Source organism: Hyposmocoma kahamanoa, unplaced genomic scaffold, assembly GCF_003589595.1.
Source record: "Hyposmocoma kahamanoa isolate Upper Pololo Valley unplaced genomic scaffold, ASM358959v1 224, whole genome shotgun sequence".
Classification (NCBI taxonomy): domain Eukaryota; kingdom Metazoa; phylum Arthropoda; class Insecta; order Lepidoptera; family Cosmopterigidae; genus Hyposmocoma; species Hyposmocoma kahamanoa.
The window spans coordinates 11,656,194-11,680,131 of record NW_020653743.1 but is presented as its reverse complement, the minus strand read 5'-3'; the positions used below and the strand labels follow the sequence as shown (position 1 = coordinate 11,680,131).

Below are 23,938 nucleotides of genomic sequence, written 5' to 3'. Positions count from 1 at the left end.
ACAAATGAAGACTAAAGCGGAGTTTCGCGCTCTGTATACGATTTTAGCGGACACTTTTTAGCGCGGACCCGACGTCCATATAATTGTAAGTCAATGGCACAAGCGCATTGCAACATTCGCGACCAGCGCGTATTAGACGAGCGCGTGCTGCGCGGGCTACTGCTCCATCGCGTGGAGGAACGACCCACGCTGGGTGAGCGCACGCTCGCGCCTGAGTTCTCCTGCTGTCAGTGAATGGTACTTGATTTTGGCACCATGCGGGATGTTGTGTCGCACGCAACAGGCGTTTACAATTTTTGCTGCTGTTGCTAGTCCATAATGCATTTTTCGGTCGACCAAAAGACACCTTGAAAGTAAACATCAAATATGTATATTACATTGATAAAAAAATGCATAATGAAAACTATAAGTACAGTGTATATTTGTCAATCTACCTACTGGAACCGAGCCTTGAACTCTCCTATACAACACTCTACAGTGGATTGTGCAGTCACATGCAGCCCAGTATAGTAGGCCTCTGGGGAGCCTGCCTGGCTCTGCGTTTAATGTAGGTGTGAGAAGGGTGGCCCATAATGGATATCCAGAATCTCCTGCAATAATAATATCGTCTGTTTTAAGGTAAAACCACATAAGTGACATTTTCCACAAAAAGCCTTTAATTTATATAGCTATAACAAAAATGGATGGAAATGGAACTCAATAACAAAAAGCTATAAACTTAACAAGAGTTTTATCTGCAGAAAGATGGTGAATTTCTTACAACTGGTACATAATTTGGAGATTTTTGTTGAAATGTCACTTATGTGGTTTTTACCTTAAAGCAGATGATATATATGAAATTGTTCTATAATAATGTTTAATTATTGGTATACTATAAAAATACCCAGTATATAAAGATCCTCATCTCCTTCATCAAGTAGGTTCTCTATGTAATGTCTTAAAGGGTGCCCATCCCACACCTTGCTGTCATGTGTAGATCTTGGGTAACTGGGGATCCTGGAGTCCACGCTCATTATATTTAAGTCTGAGAAACAAATCTAAAAAAGAAAAAAGATTTTACAATTACAAATAAACTAAATTGTCACTCATTCAGCAAATTAGAAATTACTATTTCTTTATTTTAAAAAACAATGCTTACTATAAACACATTAAGGGAATGATATCCCTTTCTATTTATGTAGCGCTCCTCATGGTCTTCGGGAGTTAGAATTGCTGCATGTGTGCCATCAACATAACCCAGAATCACTGGCATTCCCGTTACTCTGTAGAATCTGAAAAATAATTTTTAAGAGAAATAATTAAGGAAATAAAGATATACATTGTGAAACTCATTTTCTCACCATCTTTTAATGTTATCCCTTTTCAGCGCGCCTAAAAGGAAAGGGCACATATTTATTTAATATAGCTGGCTTATTGAGCGCAGCTACTACCGGTGCTTTACTAACACTGGCTTGGGAAACGGAGTGGTATGAAATGTCGCCAATTGGCATCTGGTACCACCCAGTGGCGAAGAACGATAGTGCTATTAACATCTGTAACAAAATTAATAAAGACGTAAATGGTAATTTGAAATTAGATTATTTTGCAGAATAGAGAAATATTGGATTATTGTACAGTCAAGAGCTCATCAAGCTTGACACTTTGGACCGTTCTTATCGTAGGCGGCATAGAGTTGGATTTAAGTGTTACGTGTCAAGCTTGATGTGCTCTTGACCCTGTACCATTATCACCAACCTTTGTCTCCACATTCAATCCATCAGACCGTCCTATAACGGGGAATATATGGGCGTGAGCTACGCCCATATATTCCCACCTTCCCCACAATGTAATAATTAATGTGAATTACATTAATTAGGTATTACATTTTTGACCGGACTGTTTAAATTGGGAAACCGATGTAGCGGTAATCCTGAAACATTTTCATTAAATATTGAATAAATGATTATTATTGTATAAATATTGAATATATATTACATTTGAACTATAATATTTGTGTTATAAAATAATTATATATTTTCTACCTACCCTCAACGTTGGGAAAGTTGAATAATGAGTGATGCAGAGGAGGAAGATGTACCTGATTGTGATTATCTGGAGAATCTTACACCGGCGAATATAAGGAGAACTATATTAGGGAGCTACCCATGCTCAGGAAGAATGAGGAAGTGGTCTATTTGGAGGTTACGAATGACAATACAATCGCGATGGCTTCTACGAGGCAAAGAGAAAAGGCTCGAGACACGGATGACTCTGAAGGCTTTACAATGGTCAACAAGAGGAAAAGGAAAAATTTAGGTACTTCACGCCCTGCATCTAAAGGAGAGGAAATGTATACATCGAATGATGTAAAAACTGAATTTTTACGAGGTATCCGTGACTTCAAAGGAAGTTTTACCTAAACCGCGAGGTATAGCATGTTATTGAAAAACGAAAATATCCCAGATATTTTGAAAGTCAGCTCTAAGAGTATACTTAAGCTATGGATTAGATTTCAAACAAGTGAGGGGGCTACAGCATTCATGAAGAGTGAGATATTATAATACAGAACCAGTGGATATGCAGAATTACAGGGGAAGTCAAATATACTTACGGTGTGATACGTGGTATTGTATGGATACAGAAGAGGAAGAACTGTTAAATATCTTTGAAAGCGAGACAGAAATTTTATCTACAAAGGGATTACATAAGAGGGACCAAGAAGGTAAATGGGTCGAAAGTAAATAAATCCGTATCTGTTTCAGGGGATCTAACATGTGAAAGCATATGGGTGTCGTATGAATATAGAACCTTTTACGTTCCTCGTAACCCAGTACTCTAAATGCTAGAGATATGGACATATTAAACGATTTTGCTCTTTAAAGTTAATATTTGCCCAAAATACGGCAAAAGTCAAGAATACTGCACTACAAATAAATATAGATGTGTAAATTGTAAGGGTGAACACATGTCCTTTATTAAGAGTACATGCCCAGTTTACAAAAGAGAAAGAATTATTAGACTATACGTGACCAAACATAACTGCACGTACAAAGTAGCCTGAAACAACCTAAACAAATAGAAAAGACTACATTCAAACCAAGACCTGGAAACTAGAGACAGGATCGAGGCTTTACCAGAACGAGAACCAAACTTTACATTACCAGGCAACCCCAAACCTTTTAAGTTGTCTTAGAAAAGAAAAAGAAATTGTTTTAGAAAAGATGTTCGACCCGGAAAAGACATCATAAATACAGCTGCAATAGATAAGAGAGGTATGCACCCGTCATTAACCACAAACCGTAAAAAGGTTATCCAAATCAGGGAAAGATTCATTAGTAAAAGTAAAGGTACAATTCGGTTCTTCCCAATCTGAAAGTGACAAAGTAATTGTGACAATTAGTGACAATAATACTATTGGAACTTGGTGTGACCGGTCAGAAACAAAATCACTACTAAAGAGATGGCAGGACAAAATTATAGGTATTCTTTTTTCGAAAAATAACGTCAGCACTAAATGTTCTAAAATATGGTGATTTGGATGGAAGTAAAGGAATTTCTACAGAAACATATTGCAGTTACGGAGTCTTCGAATCATTCAATGGATAACAATAAAAACTCAATAATTTCAATGGAATTGTTACAGTTTAAAACATAAATTAAAAGAATTTGATGTTTATTTAGCTCAAGAAAAGTCATTCGTAAGTGAAACATGCCTTGATCCAGAGGAATCACTTTATATAGGCCAATATATTATAGTTAGAGATGATAGAGAAGACTCGAATGGCGGAATATGCGTTTTAGCTCACCGGTTGTGTAAAAGTGACACAGGTGCTTTATACCTCTAGCAATCCAGACTTACAAATATTAGTAATTAAAGTTGGAAATGTACCTGGCTTACAAAATATCATCTTGACGTATTAGTATAAGATATGTAATAATATAACAACACCAAACGACAAATCAATATGAGGATTTAAGATAAATAGTATTAAACCTTATCACAAATAACTAAGGAGATTACTATAAAATTTTTGCTGATGTTCCAAAGGTACAAATGGAGTATCCTTTTTTGATCCACAACCAAAATGTATCTCTTAGCCTAAAATTATGTCAGGAGCCCTGTATAATGAGAGCAGAGTTAACTGCAATAGTAGAAGCTCTATCCTTTGTTACAACTGTAGATACTCGTAAAATCGTTATTCATACAGGTTCTAAAAGTGCACTACAACATTTAGTCCGAAGTGTTTCGGGAGACCAAGGTATGCCCATAGATTATGAAGCTTTGAGATTAGTAGGTAATTTACTGTCCAAGAATATGTGTATAATGTTGCAATTTATTCCATCACACATGGAACTAGAAAGCAATGGAATAGTATGCGGCAGAAATCATCCCGTTTGTAAGAGACCTAAACATAGATATGTGGAGTAAGATCTATGGTGAGATTTCTGCAGTGAAAGGAATTTGGTACGAAACTATTCAAGTGTGCCCACCGCGAAAGCCCGGGTTTGTGGACGGCGCATTTTTTAGAAATGTACTGACCTTGGCTTTTAGAGTTCGAACTGGCCACCTTCTGTTAAATAAGTTCAATAATAAAAGGAGCGGAATCTTCACTATGTAAATTCTGTAACAAACTTGAAGATATGCATTAAATGGAATGTGGCCATTATGTGGCTCCAAGTAGCCAATTTCTGTATATATAATTTCGGGGATATTTGGCAGGTCGGCGAGTTAAATGTTGTTTGGTGACCCGTAGGTGAAGAGGGTTAAAACTCTGTACTCATATGCGAGGTCTTGCCTCTCACCACGAGGCGAGGCGATAGAGTAGAATAATCCACAGGGATTGAAATCACAAGGTCGACATTGACACCAAAGTATTACAGGCCTTATTAAAAATAAGATTTAAAAAAATTACTTACCGTCTCCGAGTTTCATTGTACTGCCAGGTACACAACAAGATCGTAGAGCCATAGTAGACGATTTCAGCATACTATAATTCAGAAAATGTTCACACTCACTGCTTTATGTCAGGACGGAGGCATAAAGTGCACAACAATATACCGGAAAAAGTAAAACCGAGAAAACACTATTCTATTCTATTTCCTTAATGGCGGCCACTAGGCTTGGGTAAGCGTCACTTTCGATTAATGTTGTCAGTTAATATTGATCAATAAATTTCAACATTCAAAGAAAATGTGATCAAGGCTACCCTCGTCCAGATCACATACACACAAAAAGTTGTCTCTGACACGGATTTTAATGAGGAACACAGGGGAACAAGAGTAGCCCAGTCTCAGTCTATAGATCGTTGAATTGGCTGCCTTACTAGACTCCCGAAACTTATAAAAAACCTTGGTTTTACTGGGATGTTATTTTGAGTGTCGGCATAGTCCGTGCCTTTCTCTTGGCTAGTTCCAACCCAGTGTGCCTGCCAGTCCAAATCTAGACGATCCTTAGCTAACGAAATCAGGTCGTGAGCGTAACATTTGTATAATGAGAGACAGCCTGAGAGGGTGGCCTCCTTGGCGTATTAGTCCACTGTCTCGTTCCCTCGGATACCAATGTGACTGGGTATCCAAGCCAACGAGACCTCGACCTCTCTAGCAGCAAGACATAGTCTATTTAATTTTTAGGATGACTGGAAATTTAATTTTGCTACGAAATTGGTTAGATAAAATAGCTTGAAGAGAAGTTTTGCATCCGAAAAAATTACACATTTATTAAGATTATGAGAATCAATAAAATTCAATGGCTCCAAGATTGCCGACACCTCCCCCGTGAAGACAGAAGAGAATAGGGGTAATTTATAACTGAGACCTATTTCCTAACCTTGGGGATCCACACGGCTGCTCTTACGCAGCCCCGGTCAGAAAGCTGGGAGGCATCCGTATAAATATAAATAATAATAATAATAATGCACACACTCAACATAGCACCGCACTAGGGAAACCCTGTGTCGCAGGTGCCATGGACACACACAAACTCAGGAGAGAAATAAATGTAGGCCATACACAATAACAATCCAGTCAGGCCAGAATTTGTCAATGACCCGACTAAGTCTAAATCAGTCGAGGTAGATTCTTTATCTATACCTGGGCCAAGTATAATGTTAGGACGAAACATAATGGCATCAAAAGGGGTTTCAAAAATCGAATTTAATTTGCATTGATACATTGGACAAGAAAGACGGGAGATTTTGAGATAGCCTTTAATCAAACAAGGGGCATCCTTGTGAATTTAATATGAAGAGGCAGACACTAATTCAGAGAGGTTTTGTAATTTAGAAGAGGATGGGAAACAAAGTGCATAATCTTGAAAAGAAATCTATCCGAGAGGTATTGTCTTCTTATTGAAAGAGGATTGCGTAGACCCACGCATTCAACCTGAAGGGCGTTAGTAGGAGAATATGACAATATGAAAACTTTTGAACTGGATTTTGTCAAAATTATTTAAACTACTTTTGTAACAAGGTTCTAAGAGGAAAGAGCCACAGTCAAGGTGGCTACGAATCAGGGCGTTGTAGATAAGTTTTTGCGACTATGGATGTGAACACCACCATACTCCAAAGAGGGAACGGATAATGTTAATGTTATTTTCACATTTATGGGCTGCGTGATTAATGTGGAGGACACCTGACAATTTGGAGTCTAAGGTAACCCCAAGAAACTTAACCTTGTCTAGTACAGGGAGAGATCATCACAGCAGATAGAGATATCAGGGATACTCTTTTTATTGGAGAATATTACCACAGTGCTTTCGGGAATGGAGAGGGTAAGGCCATGATCCGTTAACCATACATTTAAATAGTGGAGAGCGGAATTACCACACGCAAAATAGACGCTTTGTCGTCGAGTTGCGGATACCAGCCCGTTGCACCAAGTACCAAGTGGAGAGCCGAGGAGAGAGCAGACTGTGCATCGAGAATGTCAGGAACGACAGAGTATAAACAGAAGTCGTCATCATATTGGAGGACATTAGAGAAAGAATTTATAGATAATTCTAAGTCATGTGTGTATAGACTATAAAGAAGAAGGACAGAGACCTGCGGGAGACCTTTCTAACTAATCTGGCGGGGAGAGAAACATTATTGACGCAAATAAGAACAGATATGGACAGATTATGCAGTTTTTGCCTGAGTAGGGGAAGGAGTACGTTGTCGTACACTGAACAGATAGCCAAAAAGACGCCGACCACCGATTCACGTTTAAAGAGAGCTAGTCGGATTTCTGTCGTGACAATGGCATGACTATTCATCGTACTATGACCTTTACGGAATCCAAATTGGCTTTTAGCTAAAAGGTCCTTGCTTTCCACTGTTCATTCCAGTCTGTTCTTTATAAGGTGTTCTAGAATTTTGGCCAGGGCTGAGACAAAACGATAGGTCGGTATCCAGATGGGTTTTTAAATAACTTTCCAGGCTTAAGAATGGGAACAACTATTTGAGTTTTCCAGTCCTCAGGGGGACTGCCAGAGAGGAAGATATGGTTCATGATATTAAGAAAATAAAGTTTGGAAGAAGACCTAGTGTTAACAATAAGGAATAAGGGATTCCATCAACACCAGGAGACGAATCCTTAACCACTAACAGAAAGAAGCTCCTACATAGAGAAAGGAGTTTCAAAACTATTGACAGAGTTTTGTGGAGAGGGGAGCCAAACAGGAGAGATTTCTTCAACAGATTAGGAGGTGCTAATTTAAAAGCGAATGATTCAACCCATTCTGAGGGTCATTCGACAATAATCTAGCTCCAGAGAAAAAGCACCAGGGAATCACTTTATACCCTTCCAAACTAAAGAGGGGGGAGAATTATAATAGGGGCTCTCACAAAACTTTTGCCAACCTAATTTTTTTTTATATGATCAGAACAACAACAGCTATTAATAACGATTTACATTGAATGTTTTTAGGTGAAGCTAGTTAGCGCTAATTACAGTTGTCCAACTTCAACTTCACTTTTGTGTCTATGGCTCCGTCGTTTTGCGCGAATTAATTTTTAAATATCTCACTTATGGTAAAAATAAGGTAAAAGTTAAGACCTCAAAAGGACAAAAATACAAACACATAAGTATCTACAATAATAAGCATAACAAAAAAGGTAAAGCGATGTGAAGAGTGCAATCCTGAACTACAAAAAGGTGAGCATTAAAAATAAAGTAAAAAATAAAAAGACACGAAACAAGAAAATAAACCAATTCTGTAAGTGGTACACCGCACTGTATTCAAATTTAATTTAAATTTCAGTTAACTGGTAACAATCCTATTTGAAAATATTGAAAATATAATATTTTCGTATCACACAATAGTTTAATATTATGTTGCCTGAGATGTGTCTTAATTTCTTAACTCTTTACCCTTCTCCAAAGCCTCATACCCCAACAAGAGAATGTTTTGTTTAAAATAAAATGTTTAGACGTAAAAATATTTTTAAAATTATATTTCTTGTATACTACACACTACAACTAGTGCACAAATTATAAAACAGCTCGTGAGAAAGCCCCATATCAACACATTATTCCCAATAAAAATTTTACTTCAGTATTAACAATACGAAAGAATACAATCAAAATAAAAAAATTTTGCTCACCAAGATACAATGTTGGAACTGCATTTCTTGTTAGCCGGTGACTGTGTTTGGATTTATAACATTCTACAAAGTGTTTGTTACAAAGACGAAACATATTAAATATATATCCATTGTGGTTTTGTTGGGTTTCTGGGTCAAGCACTGTTTTCCACTTATTAAATCGATCTGTTTGGTGGTGGTTAGCCCAATCGGGAAATTTGTGCAGAGGACCTAAAACAAACGATAAGCATTAAGGTCCTACTTTTAAAGCGCCTTTATGAGCCTTGTCTGTCTTAATTTATTCGAGATTGTTACCTAGGTACTCAACATTCAGTTTAGGGTAGCTTAAAGAACTACTTACCGCCATCCGTACACCCAAAATAGCAATTACGAGTATTGGGCATGTTTATTTGCAAACTTTTCTACGTGACACAAGTTTTATTGTAACGGAGTTTCAAAGTCCATAAGTTGCGCCGGGTATACAAGCAGCAGTGTCAAATTTCATGCCAGGTAAAACACAGAAACAACAGTTAAAACACTTTAAAACGAATAACACAATGTACTCTGTGAAACTGCTGTTCACAACACAAACAAACTACTTCACTTCACTTTTTATTTTTATGGCTCCATCACTTCACTTTTTATTTTTATGGCTCCATCAATATGAGAACTGATGATTTTGCCAATGTCACAGTTGAAAGAAAAAAAACGAAACAAAAAAAAATTTTCGCTAAGCTCTAATAGGACATTAACCGGTGTTGGTAAGTTGGACTACGGGAGTACTCAGTTGAGAATGTAAAACAAAACAGCAAAACAATATTTATAAATATATGTTATTTAAGTGGATAAATTTACATAGAGTAACAATATGGGGCAAGAACACTAAAGTTAAGAGGTTGTTTATGTTAATGGGGCGGGGGAACAATATGAGAACTTACAAGACTGCAGTTTGACAGCAAGTAGCATTGTTGCCAGTTTTGATAATCACACCATTACCGTTTGTCAAAAATACAATGAAAAAAATTACTTTCCAAAGTTTGCACTCTTTAGAGAAATACATGGTTATAATAAGTATGGCTGCAAGAACTCTTTGTAATTTAATTATACAGGCTGTAAATTTGAAAGTGGGACATATTCATACACGTCATAGAAAATCATGTTACAACTTAACATAGACTAAAATAAAATTAGGATATGGGATAAATCAAAAAATAAATCAACATATTTGATTTGGAGTGCACATAGGAATAAAACGATCCCCTTTACGCTTAATTTCGAGTCCAAAGTGGAACATACCAAGCGACGCCGACGGCGGCGCGAGTCGCACACTCCTACACACAATAACAATGGTTTCACATCTCCCTTCCTACTTTTTCGGAATTAGGACCGACAAAGCACCTCATTTCTCAAGAAAATAAAAACTAAGTTACTCACTTACTCATTTATGTTATAATGAAAAAAGCTGTTATCGAAATGATGACGTTTTAGCTTAGGTTAATTATTTTTTTACTTAGGAACTATCATCGAAATGTTTTACGTACTATATTAAAAAAGATAAGTTTATGATTCAGTAACTAGTTATTATTTAATAAGAATTGAGGTTTTTGGCGTAGTTAAAAATGTTAAATCAAATTATTTACAATGATTTTTTAGTTATTTACAGTTTATTTACACTTACGTGGTACGGAGCAATTGTTCGAAATGTCCACCGTTTTGCACAATGCATAGTCTAGCACAGCGTCGTAAAATTCATGTGCGAGACATTAAAGTGGCGTCCTGCCTCCCGTGTGCTAGCGCGCGGCTCCTCTTCAAAATAGTCCAAGATGCGCTCCTGCAGGTCCACGCCGATGCCTACATTGCCACGAGCTTCAGCGTTTATAGGCTCATCGAACTGGCGATAATCGCGCAGTCTTTGAGTCGCAGAAAGCATCACCCGATAATTTGGCAGCGGCCGATTTGGGAACATTTCTCCGAACATTCTAATCGCTCGTCTCACACTATCACCACTTATTGCGTAAAGTCGCACCATCTCAGTCAATTCGACATTTGAATATGTATCCATTTTGCGGGCGAGAAAAGCGATCGACGCGCGCCGGCGCTGTGATCGGGCGAGCGAAAGTACTTTACGTGTATTCGCGAGGGCGGGCGGCCGCGCGTGCACTGTCTGATGGGCTCTGCTCCATGATGTGCCGCGCTCAAAGAGGCCGCGCTCGCGCTAGTAGACTCGCGCTGCGTGGGAACATCAATAGGGATGTGCATGGATTTCGACGACTAATGTTGTTCACAAGCAGTAGTCGATAAAAAAATAATTTTTTTTTTTGTAAAATATAATTCATTTTTTTTATTTTTTCTTTGGGTTCAGAATCAGGAATATAACGCACTCTATAAGTATGTCTCACTTTCAAATTTACAGCCTGTATAGTAGATACTTTAATTAATACCAGAGAAGTTTTGGGATTTTTACGTGTGGTATCCTCTGTTTTAAGTTACGTTCCTATAACGCAGGTTTTTTTGGATGAAAGAAATATTTCCTTCAGATCAATGCATAGATAATAATACCCATAATACCCTGTGATCAGTGTTGCCGTTGTACATAATTGAAAATCCCTAGATGGTCAGAGATTTTCCGCTAGATTTGGGAAAAAATAATTTCCTAAAATCAGCTAGATGTCTCTAGATTTGGCGGTACTTCCATGCTTATTTGAAAATCGAATTTGATTCACAAACGGTAAATAAAATTGCAAATAATCACGACAATATGAACCAAAAAGCACTTATTTTAATTTAGTTTTAAACACCGCAAACAAAAAATAATTATATTCATCTCATCATTGTGCGAGTGAAAAAATTTCATCAATAGGTCTTCCCCATTCCTGATCGTAACGAGCGAAAAAGGCATCACACGAACGCATGGATGTTGTTTTGTTTATTACAGAAAATTACCGTTCAGTCTAATTCTACGTTAGTGTTAGACTAGAAAATTAGCCGAATATTACCAATTTACCGTATTTGATAGACAGGTCATAATTTTTGTTTCTGAAAAGAGCCTCGCGGTCAAAAAGACGCTAGAAGAACCAAATTTTTACCCGCTAAACATGTATAAAATCCCCTAGGTCTAGCGACAAAGGTGCAAGAACGGCAACGCTGCCTGTGATCAATGCAATGGTAAAGCGGGTGAGGCCATCTAGATCTGTACAAAAGCAACTGTCTTAATAATAAAGAAGGTCCATTTGTTAGATTGCGACACCAGACACAAACCATTTTGAAATAGAATAGAATACATTTATTTGCCAGACTACACTAATGATAAAGGTATATGACCTTAAAAATGTAAAATAAGGTTACATTGTACTCAACCTGCAAGCAGATGTGCAAATATTAATAGGATTTTATGTAAAAAACAAACCATATTTTGAAAAAAAAAAGAATATTAAATAAATGTGTGTCCATAAATTAAATAAATGATTAATTAAACGGTCTAATAATATAAAGTAATATCGTACCAAGAACAATCATCCGCGGGAAGAGTCTAATTTTGGTGAAAAATTTTAAATCTGCTAACCTGTATCACCACTCCCGTCTCATACCACTAGGATTCTGATCGGGTGGGAAGTATACGGATACAGTTTTCACCAGACAATGGTGGTAAGTACCCAGTGGGGTATTCTTATCACAGAGTATAGCTCTGGATCAGTTGTTAGCAGAAGGTCCAAGCAATTATCTAAGATCTAAGCATAAGCATCTAAGATCCTGGGCTATAAAATATTTTTTCTGATTTAATTTTTATTTTTTGGTCATCAATGTTTTTGCTTACAAAAATGTTGGTAACAATGTTCAATTTTGGTGATCGAACAAAATTTTATTTCCATATATCTTTAAAATTAGGTACTTGACATTTTGAAGGGCCGGTAAGATATTGTTTTTGGAATTTATTTTTAATATAATACCAACCCATAATATTTCCTTAAAACACAAAATTTAAAATTGTCACCAAATTAGGTAAAAAACTGTACCTACCTATTGAAAATGCCTGTACTGTTAATTGAACTTTAAATTAATGTAAATTTGTATGAATTGCACTGAAAAAAAGCTCTAAATGATCTTGACTGATTTTGTAAGTGGTCAAATATATGAAATCAGACATTGGTGTCACATGAAGATAGAAGATTATAAATATTATGCCTAACTGATGTCATGCAAAGTACATCATGTGAAGCGTTTTCAACTATGGCAAATATTCGATTTAAATCTTCTACTCCGGCGTTACAATAGTACTAAATTAAAAATTTTATCGACATTTTGCAACACCATAACCTTAAATTCCTAGTAATTTTGCGTCATTTTGCCCAAATAAAAAGGAAAATCCTATTGAAATTCAAGTGTTTATACACTACTAAGTATGTCTATCGTAATTAATAACAGGCGGGTAATAAGTAAACACAGAGAGTGTCTTTATCGCTTAGACATGGTGTGTTCAGTACATCACTAGGTTCAGGTGTTCGAATTACAATGATCCGTATTACCAGAAAAGTACAATTTAAAGTCATTCATAGATGGAAGACATTTTTTAAACACGTACCATCGTCGGTAAATTGTGGCCAAGCATGGTGTTTAGATTAGTGATATGCATATTTAAGAAAAAGCATCCGAGAATTTAAATTTTATTTAAGTAGAATGTTAAAGCTAAACCGAGTTTACAGTAGCGTAAATGAGCGTGAAAACTATACTATCATATTAATTATAAATAAGAACGTTGGCTTTGCAATCGTCAACTTCCGCAAAACTCGATTAGTTCCGACTTTAAAAATAGAACTGCAAATATTATGAAACTTCGAGCTGCCCGTTTACAAACGAAAATACAAATAAAACTAAAACTAGAGCTAATTATTTTTCTTCTTGACAGAACTTCCTTCTTCGTTGCCCTGGGGTAGGGTAGCTGAAAAAAAAAGATCGTTCATAAATGATTAGGAACACATTGATTTATTATTGATCCTCAGCAGAGAGTTGGCAATTAAAACTTTTTTATAGGCTTCATAAATCTACTTTTAAGTAAGTATATAGGAAATTATAATATCTTGGTATGTACGTACTATCTATACGTTCTTTATAATACCAAGTGACGGGACGAACAAGTCGTAGGCCTGGTGTTAAGCCTTGATGGTAAGCCACACGCTTGTCCATAGCAGTCGCAGTGCCACTCAGAGCGTTACAACGCAAAGATCGGAGGGAGACACTGCCACTGCGCTCATCACCTCGAGACATAAGTGATCAAGTCCCATGAGCCTATCATTTTACGAGCACCCCTACTCTCCAAAACCGGAAAGTAGAAATAGGTAAGGTAGCAGTTTCATAAGGAACTCTTTTGCTACTAATAATTTGTAGCAAAAGTAGTTTTGACAAAACCTGATTAAGCCGGTAGAGCGTCGTGTGGTCGTTGTTACGTAAATCTATATCACTAACAGAAGCGGGTTGTTTCTCGATCAAGAGGTCGATAATTCGAGACCCTGTGAGAACATGTACACATCAAGCTACACATTGCTGTTAGAGATGACACGGATATCCGGCAACTTTCCGGTTCCGGCTGGATACCGGATAGTAGAACGATATCCGGCCGGATACCGCATATTTAAGGCTGAGAAAAAATCATAACCTATGGTCCAGATGGGATACCTCCTATCGTCCTTAAAAGGTGTGCGGCGGAGTTGTCTCCCGTACTGACGCGCTTATACCGCCTCTCATACCAATCTGGTAACGTGCCCCTAGCTTGGAGGGAGGCCAACGTGCCACCTATCCCCAAGAAAGGAGATCGGTCTGATCCGACAAACTATCACCCAATAGCTGTCACTTCAGTGCTCTGCAAAGTGATGGAGCGGATTCTAAATATCCAGATAATCTGGAACGTCACTCCATTCTTAATGATCGACAGTACGGGTTTCGGCCGAACCGATCAACGGGTGACGTTCTAGCGTATCTAATGCATCTCTGGGGTGAAGCTATCGACAAAAAGGCGAAACCTTAGCGATAAGTCTGGATATTGCTAAGGCCTTTGATCGGGTCTGGCACCGTGGTCTCCTCTCCAAGCTTCCGGCATATGGTCTTCCCGGCCGCCTTTGTGAGTGGATCTCCGGCTTTCTGCGCGAGCGAAGATTGCGTGTCCTTGTAGACGGAGGCACTTTGAGAATTTATTGTAAAATAATTCTTGTTTACTTTTTTAATAAACATTTATAATTAATTTTTGCTGTTTGATGTTGTCCGAAGTTTCAACCGAAAGTCACATATTTTTTTGTGCATTATTTATAAATACTAGATTTGAATAATAAATCTTAGTTGAACTAATGTTTTCTTTCAATTAATTAAGTTTTTTGTTAAATTGTTGGAATAACGATTATGATAGAAATTGTAAATTTTGGTTTTTATTCGCTCAGTGCACGTGATTTCAATTTCTGAAGACGTTACAATAATTACACCACTAAAATTTTATGTGTAAACAATAATTACATCTCAAGGTAGTTTTTAAGGCTATTAGCAAATTCAGATAGTCTATTTTTCTCAGTCACGAATTTTTAGAAAACTTAACAATTTATTTGTAAGCGAATAAAAAATGAACTAAAAATCAAAAATAACGGCGAAATCAAAAATACAAACATAAAATATCACATTGCATACTAGCTACGTGGTCACACTATTTCCATACCAAATTTCAATTCATTTAGTGGAACAGTTTTCAAATGAGAGTGGTTTTGGTGACTAGAGCAGAAAATTTTAAAGGGCATGAAAAATCATAACTTCTAAACTATTGATTTTCGTGGAACAAACGTTTATTTTAAATGAGTCATTACGATGTCCTCTATCTGAAAAAAATTTTTGGACCACTGAAAATGGGCCGCCCTGTATAAATTCTACTCGAGCTACAACCCCAATAATGGGGTCTGCAAAGTAACTTGTCAGTCTTTAACGTGCCACAAACTCATTTCTATGAAGCCATATAAAGGTACTAAAGCTATCACGTTAAAAAACTCCGATAAGGTAGACCTTCGTCTGGCGGGCCAAAGAACCCTGCTCTGGCCACATGAACCCTGTCACACTGAAACGCGCGGCTGACGCGCGGTCGCCGCTCCTTTCAGTGTGGCAGGGTTCATCTGCCGTCCAGTAACTAAAACGCGGTTAAGTGACAAAATATTTTTTTGCGATATCATAAAAAACCATAACCCAGTTTTAGAATATTGATACTGTTTAATGATATTTCAGATTTGCATCGTTAGGGTAAGATTCCGATAAGTCCAACGCGTTAACTAATTTTAACTGTTTTTAAAAGAGAATTTTGTGCTCTTTCTTTTTCTATTTAAAACGGATATTTGACCATTTGTCACTTAGCCGTGAACGAACTCGTGCATAACAAAAATTCCCGCGCCCGGAATGCTTCCGCGGCGGCTTCTGTGTGGCCTGAGTACAACTGCTGCGATTGTATAATAATATTTACATTTACTTTTATTACCTTTGGAAATGAAACTATTTTTCCGGATTTAAATCGCGTATATTTGTTTTTTCAAAACAAACCGACGTTTCGGGCCCTTTACAGGTCCCATGGTCACGTCGGTCTGTTTGTTTGAAAAAAACAAATATACGCGATTTAAATCCGGAAAATTAGTTTCATTTCCTATGTGTAACAATCGCGAAAACCTTAGAACTCGATATTTTATTACCTTTGTTTATTTGCCCTCCCGACGCATGTTTGTGAATTTCAAAATTTGACGATTCGTTCAATCGAAGTGGAGGTTTGGTTAATAATTTTAAATTCTTGTCTATGTGAACCCCTGATCCACTGCAGCTGGATGCATTGCTTTCTATACTAAAATATGGTTTCTTTTCAGGTATTGTGGTAATGTTATGCGAGGGTCGTTTCTGGGGTATCTTATCTCTTGTAGCTTCAACTAAAAAAAAAAAAATACTTTAGTGTGTAATCTGGGTAAAAGCCTAACCACCTTATGCCCTGTATACGAAATGTATATATATGAGTAAAGGATATCGTTTTTTCTTTAAAACGAAATAACGTTATTATTATTGTTAACTAACTGTGATAACTTTATACACACTAACCTGCGGAGTGCGTGAACACGGCGAAGTTCTCTTCTTTCATCTCCTCTTTAATCTCTTCATCCAGCCATTCCTTTTCGATTTTGATGTCCAGTTCGCTTGTAAGTTCCAACTGTTAGAAATTTAACCGAAAATTGTTTTAATCACAATATGTATATGCCGTCACCCGGATTAGAACTGAAAGATGATGTGCATAGAACCTGGGACTACCTAGTATCTAGCTATGTACTTACAATTTAAAATTGGCATCCTGTCTAGTTCACAGAGATAGATGCATTCAAATACTATAATATCATCATTTGACGACCCGTGATCTAATGCCTTGCACAGTGGTTTTTATATCACGTCAGCCGGGTCAATATAGAAAACCAACTTTTTTAAATTGTCTCGGGTCCATATGTTTGTAACTAGTACAGTCGTTGTTTCAGATTTCCATAAAAAAAATTGCTTTAGTTACTCACTTTGGGATCAGAGCAACGTATGTGATGTTGTCTAATACTATAATAATATTTTTAATTAACATATTGTGTCCCACTACTGGGACATGTAAAATAATATATAATATAATATAATAATGAACTGTGCAAGGAAATAGTAAGTTAAGCGGATATTTATTAATCGGGAAATGATAAATGCCAAAGGTTGCCACGTACCCATATCGGGCTTTGCCAGCAAAGCCATAGCGGGAAATTGTGAATACCTCAGATGGCCACGTGCTGATATCAGGTTTTGAGGCGGAAAAAATTCTATTTTATTGAATTTTATTTCTAATTTATTATTTTCGGCAAATAAATATATATGTATAAAGTGTTTTCCACACCTTTAGCAACAAAAAACAGATGAAATCGTGATTTTAAATTCGGATGGATTCGCGCATTTTTTTTCCGCCATTTTTTGCAACTTGGCAATTTTCGGGGTGTCAAATTTTAGGGTGGCAACTGAAAGGTTAGTAAATAGCCAAAGCTATCCATAGAATTTAGAAATACGAATATCGCCAGTATAATACAAATTATAATTAATTTTCCTAAACTTGTAAAATAATGAAAAATTTAATCGTGTCCCGTTAACCCACTTCAAAAAAAGGAGGTTCTCAATTCGACTGTACGTTTTTTTTTGCATGTAGGAAGGTACGTTACGCGATAACGCGTTTGTTTTCACCAAATGCACTGTTCGATGATACTCTCTCTCTCTCTGATTTTGTTTTTTGTTGGAAAGAGGGTACCTCAATAGTGGTCCCATTTAAATATTAAGAAAATATTCCACCTATAGAGTGGCAAACTAGGAGGTGAATCCAGTTTCGCGCACTTACCGGTAACCGATTACAATAAAATTTGGCAAATAGATGTGATTTCATGAACTTTCGAGGTCGGTTTTTTTAGTACTCTGTACTGAGTTTATAACTGACCCTTTTGATCCGCGGGGTCCTAAAAATGCAGGGTGTTTTTTTCACATTTGGTTGGTTCATTTCCCAGACGAGGCAATCCACAGTCTCTAAGTACCCTATGATGTACTTGATGTACGTGATGTACTTATGATGATGAGGTGGTATATACGTGTTGTATTTATAATGACCTATTTCTCATTCTGCACGCGAACGACAAAAGTTCAAATATAAATAACGCACATACCTACTCATAGCGTTCCACCAGGGAAACCCCGTCTCGCGGGTGTTATGGGCACACACATAGACAACCACAAATCACACCCAAACTCACGAGAGAAATATAAGTAAGTCTTACAAATATTTCTCCCAGTCTGGGGGGAATCGAACCCGAGACCTCTGCGTAGCAGACTAGCATGGTAACCTTTCGGCCACGGACCCAATTGTGTGTGTAACACAGATGTGTTATATGCAACTGGATTTGTGGTTACTCCAGACTACAGTGAATAGGCAATTTTTAGACAAGCGCCTACCATATTGCCACTTAAGAGAGTAAGATGGTGGCCAAGTCTATTTTTCATAAAAAAAACTTACATCGTAAGCAGTATTGAGGGAGGAATCTTGGAGTGGATCAGGCCCAGGATCTGGTTCTTCCTTCACTTCCACTTTGACGCTGTGAAATAAATAAAGACATAAATAATGGGGTAATGGTAATAATGTATTTATTATATTATATGATTTATTACAAAAAGTGTGCCAAAGATTACGGACCATAATTTGATCCGGTTAATGGTTGTTTGCGTACCATACTATACAAACCTACTATAAACATACCATAAAAACCACATTAGTTTTAAATTACAGCCCTTTACAGGTCCCATGATCACGGTACCACCTCAGTCAGCCGTGGTCATGGGATCTGTAAAGAACCCGAAACGTTGGTTTGTTTGAAAAATAAATATATGCGATTAAAATCCGGAAAAATAGTTTAATTTCGTATGTGTAACAATCCAGAAAACCTAATCACCCCATTTATACGTCTCACTGCTGGGCATGGGTCTCCTCTCAGGCGAGGGTTTCGTAATACTACGAATATAACATTTGCAGGGTTGCCAATTTTCACTAAAAACTTTAGACTAAAAAGTCGTTGAAAGACCAAGTACAAAGACACGACGCAAGCACATAGAAGAATTCGTGAGGTCCGTTGGTTCGTTCCGTGGCTTAGTTGGTATAGCGTCTGGCACGGTATGCAAGAAGACGTCGGTTCGAATCCGACCGGATCGAAGGAATTTTTTCTGAGTGTTCGGTCTTTGTATTAATAATTATAACAAACTAGTGGAGTAATTTCACAAAAAATAATTGAATATCAATTCAATAAAAATTCAATTAAATGAAATATTTTTATTTTAGTACAGGGTAATAGTTGTATACGGTTTTATGGGCTTTAAGGTCCTCTTGTTTTACTAAAATTACAAAACGGGGATAAAAGCGACAAAACAATTTAATAGGTAATTCACACCTGTCTTGACGGAACTAGTACGTCTCGCGCCCGCACTCTGTGTGTCGTCGTCCATATAAATTACACCCGGAATTACACCCGCTGCGGTCCCGACCCGACGCGCGCCCGACTCACACCCTCTGTCTATTAGTTTTACGCTTTAGATCTCAATATTGATGTAAATAGCTCGGCGGAATTTTTGAGATAAAATTCAAACAAAAATTTCAATTTAAACGTAATTTTGTAAATTAATAACAGTAATATTATTCTGAATATAACAAAGATACGAGCATCTAAAAATTCTTCTTCAAGTCAGGACTTGAGTATTGCAGTGAGCACTGAAAATCATACTCAAGTCCTTGCCATTAGGGTCGTATTTCCAGTGCTTGAAATCATACTCAAGTCTGCTCAAATCCTGATTTGAGCATTGAGTAGAGTTCTGGAATACGACCGTGAGAGTTGCAACTTTGAGAGATAGGCATTCGAACTACATAATATTATTAAGTAGGCCTAACGCAAATTGTTCATAAAAAAATTAGCCGACCTGTCAGCGTTTACGGTGTCCGCATTTACGGTGTCCGCAGGGTCGTGGGTGTTGTCAGCCTTGTGGGTGTCGTCAGTCTTGTCGCTGTCGTTAGCACCTTTGGCGGCGACGGGCTGAAGCCCCGCCTTCAGCTCGTGGCGGATGCGGCACAACACTCTCTCGACCTCTTCCTATGATCAACATTTGTATATCAACCATATTAGTTATACTGAGTTATTTCAATTCAATGTAATAGGTATATAATATGATAGGTAGGGTTGCCAGTTTCATAAAATTTTAAAATGTTATGTTATTGTTGTCGATAGTTTTATCGATAGATTGCGAAAGAAGATACAATTTTGCCAAAAATGACTGAATTCTGATTGTTACGACGTTCTAATGATTACTAATTGCGTCATTGTCTTCTTTATTCTTATTTTGAAAGTTGGCCTAGTAGTGTCGAAATCAATGTTTATTTATATGCGTTTTAACAAGAATAGCTGTATATGATTATTTATTTATATTCAATGAAAATAAATACTTTAAAATATGTCTCCATATTATATTTTTCATAAACATAGTTCTAAATGTATCTCAGTGTATGTATGTACGAACTTACAAAAATTGATAAACCAAATGAACTTGTGCTCAGTAATTGATTGAATAATGGATCGAGGATGTTTCAAATGCAATAAATTCAGCTATTTATTCCATAAGCGTGACCAATATTCAGTAGATAGTCGATAGAATATTTATCGACTGCAATCACTAGCTGCTCGCAAGTGGGCAACACTTTTGCGCAATGAACTGTCATTTTACTCTGTTTTCAAAAAGACAGACTTTAAGGGTCGTATTCTAGAACTCTACTCAATGTTCAAGTCAGGATTTGAGTATGGTTTAAAGCACTCGAAATCATACTAAAGTCCCTGCCATTAGGGTCGTATTTCCAGTGCTTGAAATCATACTCAGATCTTGACTTGAGCATGAAGTAGAGGTCTGGAATACGACTCTAAGGGTCGTATTCTAGAACTCTACTCAATGCCTAAGTCAGGACTTGAGTATGATTCAAAGCACTAGAAATCATACTCAAGTCCCTGCCATTAGGGTCGTATTTCCAGTGCTTGTGTTTCCAGTGCAATCCTGACTTGAGCATTGAGTAGAGTTCTAGAATACGACTCCTAGGCTCGTAGATCTCAATATTGATGGCTAGGCTCCTAGGCTCGTATTCTAGAACTCTACTAAATGCTCAAGTCAGGATTGCAATGGAAACACAAGCACTGGAAATACGACCCTAATGGCAAGGACTTGAGTATGATTTTCAGTGCTCACTGCAATACTCAAGTCCTGACTTGAGTATTGAGTAGAGTTCTGGAATACGACCCTAAGTGATGTCGTTTATAGGTCAGTTGTTCAAGTGATGATCGGACGTCTTATGAGTCAACAATAATAAAAAGTATTCCTGAAACTATCCTGATATATTCTCGTTGAACCACTGAATAGGAATCACCTATCGGTTATTCAGGTCGAAACATTGAGCATATGGACATACCTACTTCTTGACTTGTTCCAGTAGGCACTAGTAGACACAGTCACAAAGTGTGTAGTCGCACGAGCTGCACCACAATTGTCAGTTGTGGTCTTTATGCTATATTTTGAAGTTGTGACTACTATAATATAATCTAATCCATCGAAGCGATGCAGGCAGAGCGGTCTCAGTTACCTATAGGACTTACATATTTTGATTGCCGTGTGGAGATGTCCAAAATAAAGTGATAGCTGGTGAAAATAAATGGAGTTACACAGACCTGAGGCCGGGACTCAGGTATCCTCAACACGTAGTGCAGGCAATGTCTGTCTTTCGCCTCGCAGGCACTGCACAATTCCACGTCTTCGCATTGCACGCAAGTGTAGCGGAACCTGTAACAAGCACATCAGTATCAGTTTTAAAAAGACGGGGTCATGTGCCAGGCACTTGTTAAGGCTTTAATTATCTGCTCATGAAAAGAATACAATTAAAAAAAATTAATTGTCCGCGTTATTAGTGTCATACAACATCCCTTTCAATTAAAACGTTTAACATAATTGATTGTTGACACCTATATAAGTAAGCCTGAGAAACTGGTTTTAAACTAGGAAATTTCCTGTATTTAGCACCAGGAAGAAATTAACGCCAGGTGGACTAACTAGAACCACCAGATCAAAAGCAATTAAGGCACTTTCTTTTCCTAAATTGGCCCCACGGAAAATAAGCTCAAGACCGCGTCATCTAACGAAAAAAAGGCACCTGTGCCACTGTCGTAAAAAAAAACAATATTTATATAGGATATAGGTAGGTACATTGTTTATAACGTACAGAATTTGTGTAATGTACTTGCCCAATAATTTCTCTTTGGCAAAATTTGCAAATGCATCCTCCACTTCCAAGTTCCGCACCTGCAAGAGAAAATACACAAATAAAAAACAATTCAACAGTCATAAGTGATCAGCTCTACCATTCAGATCTTTCTTATCTTAAATCGCGGCCATGCAGACGAAGCTGCTGTACCTGTCACGACTGCATTACTCCACTAAGTCTGAGGAGATAGTGGAGTACATCAGACATAAAGCCAAATACACCCTGAGGGTCGAGCGGTTGGAGTCGCGCCACAACGTAAATTTTAATTCGTTTGTAGTGAGAGTACCGACCGAACATCTGTCGGCCTTCATGAAGAAAGAGTTTTGGGCGAAGGGTGTCATGTATCGGCGATTCCGCGGCCGGTTACCTGACACCAGATTGCGCCACACATCGCCGACAAGTGCAATTCGTGTAGATTAGTTAGAAATAGTGTTTTATTATATTGTATGTATGTTTTTCCTTAAGGTATATATTATACGAGTGTTTTATTGTATTATTACGAATGTTAGTCCATAAGGTATGTATTTATGGGTCTTTGTAATCTGATAAATTAATAAATAAATTAAAAAAAATACCATAAGCAGAAGAATAACGAAATGGATTTTTTTTTTTTCTTAATGATCTTGATCCATCGTACGAATCATGGGTGCGCTAAACGCTTTCCGAATAAAGATAAAGAGTGTTTAAACTAGTTGTTTGTACTATACAAATGCCACGTACGTTACCGAGACGGCTCACTCTTTGGTCTTATTGCATTCTAAATATGAAGCTGTAGAACGAATCGGTGCAAATAATATTTCAAACCTATAACTCCAAGAAAATGTAGCAGTGCCGCTTGTATGTGTGCACGCACGTCACGCGCCGTGTAGGGGTGCATTCGTATGTTTGCTTATATGAAATTATGTAGGTAGTATAAAAATAGATTCTTTCTAATACCACTCTACTACTATTATCTTTAAATATAAAATAGGGTTTCTTTGTTTTTTTTATTTCATTTGCAAATTTTTCACATAAAGGGATCAACTAATAAAACTATTCCTTGTATTTATATTTCAATGTTTGATCATTTAAACCAAATCGTCTAAACCAGTCTTTCTCAAAGTGGGCGATAACGCCCCCTTGTCGGTGCTGCAGGCCTAATGGGAAAAAAATGGGGGCGTTGTGAGGCTTAGGGAGAGACTTGTAATTTCATCTAGGAAGACTCTTAGATACCGACTGAGCTCTCGACTCTCGACTACAACTTGTGAACATCAACTAATATTAATTAAGAGATTGCTCAAACTAACTCGGTTCGATATTTCTCTCCGTGTAGTTCATATGTCTGTCCTGTTTTATTGGATAAATAAAATAAATATCATGTCAATCGGTCGCTCCGTTTCGAAATGAAAGTGGACACAAACAAACAAATAAAAAGGCAACAGACACAGTTTCGCATTTTAAAAGTTATTATTATTCCTAGATAGGTAATTTACGTAGATAATAGACCGCGGGCAATCATGTTTTAACA

General features: G+C 37.3%; 2 protein-coding genes across 4 annotated transcripts in view; both read right to left on the bottom strand.

Annotated features, from left to right (window-relative positions):
• Nucleotides 1-9,226, bottom strand: part of LOC113228195 — a 55,004-nt gene extending 45,778 nt beyond the window's left edge. The window contains exons 1-9 of one of the 2 annotated variants that reach the window (XR_003310278.1): nucleotides 8,562-8,697; nucleotides 4,897-4,967; nucleotides 2,026-3,348; nucleotides 1,735-1,909; nucleotides 1,341-1,532; nucleotides 1,139-1,271; nucleotides 884-1,037; nucleotides 435-590; nucleotides 8-346 (exon numbers count right to left, since the gene is read on the bottom strand). Coding sequence is in view for 1 of the 2 variants with exons in the window: in XM_026461438.1 (XP_026317223.1) it covers nucleotides 8,562-8,771; nucleotides 8,902-8,944 (253 nt within the window). In the remaining variant the exon portion in view is untranslated. Of the gene's footprint in view, nucleotides 1-7; nucleotides 347-434; nucleotides 591-883; nucleotides 1,038-1,138; nucleotides 1,272-1,340; nucleotides 1,533-1,734; nucleotides 1,910-2,025; nucleotides 3,349-4,896; nucleotides 4,968-8,561; nucleotides 8,772-8,901 lie in introns of those variants that run through there. The other variant, XM_026461438.1, reaches the window with a different exon arrangement.
• A 4,100-nt stretch (nucleotides 9,227-13,326) lies between these two features.
• LOC113228177 overlaps nucleotides 13,327-23,938 on the bottom strand; it is a 46,469-nt gene continuing 35,857 nt past the window's right edge. Inside the window, exons 4-10 of one of the 2 annotated variants that reach the window (XM_026461406.1) lie at nucleotides 22,412-22,469; nucleotides 21,842-21,953; nucleotides 20,058-20,227; nucleotides 18,610-18,688; nucleotides 16,638-16,746; nucleotides 16,244-16,471; nucleotides 13,327-13,476 (exon numbers count right to left, since the gene is read on the bottom strand). In XM_026461406.1, coding sequence (XP_026317191.1) covers nucleotides 13,421-13,476; nucleotides 16,244-16,471; nucleotides 16,638-16,746; nucleotides 18,610-18,688; nucleotides 20,058-20,227; nucleotides 21,842-21,953; nucleotides 22,412-22,469 — 812 coding nt within the window. In that variant the 3' untranslated portion in view covers nucleotides 13,327-13,420. The remainder of the gene's footprint in view (nucleotides 13,477-16,243; nucleotides 16,472-16,637; nucleotides 16,747-18,609; nucleotides 18,689-20,057; nucleotides 20,228-21,841; nucleotides 21,954-22,411; nucleotides 22,470-23,938) is intronic. The other variant, XM_026461405.1, reaches the window with a different exon arrangement.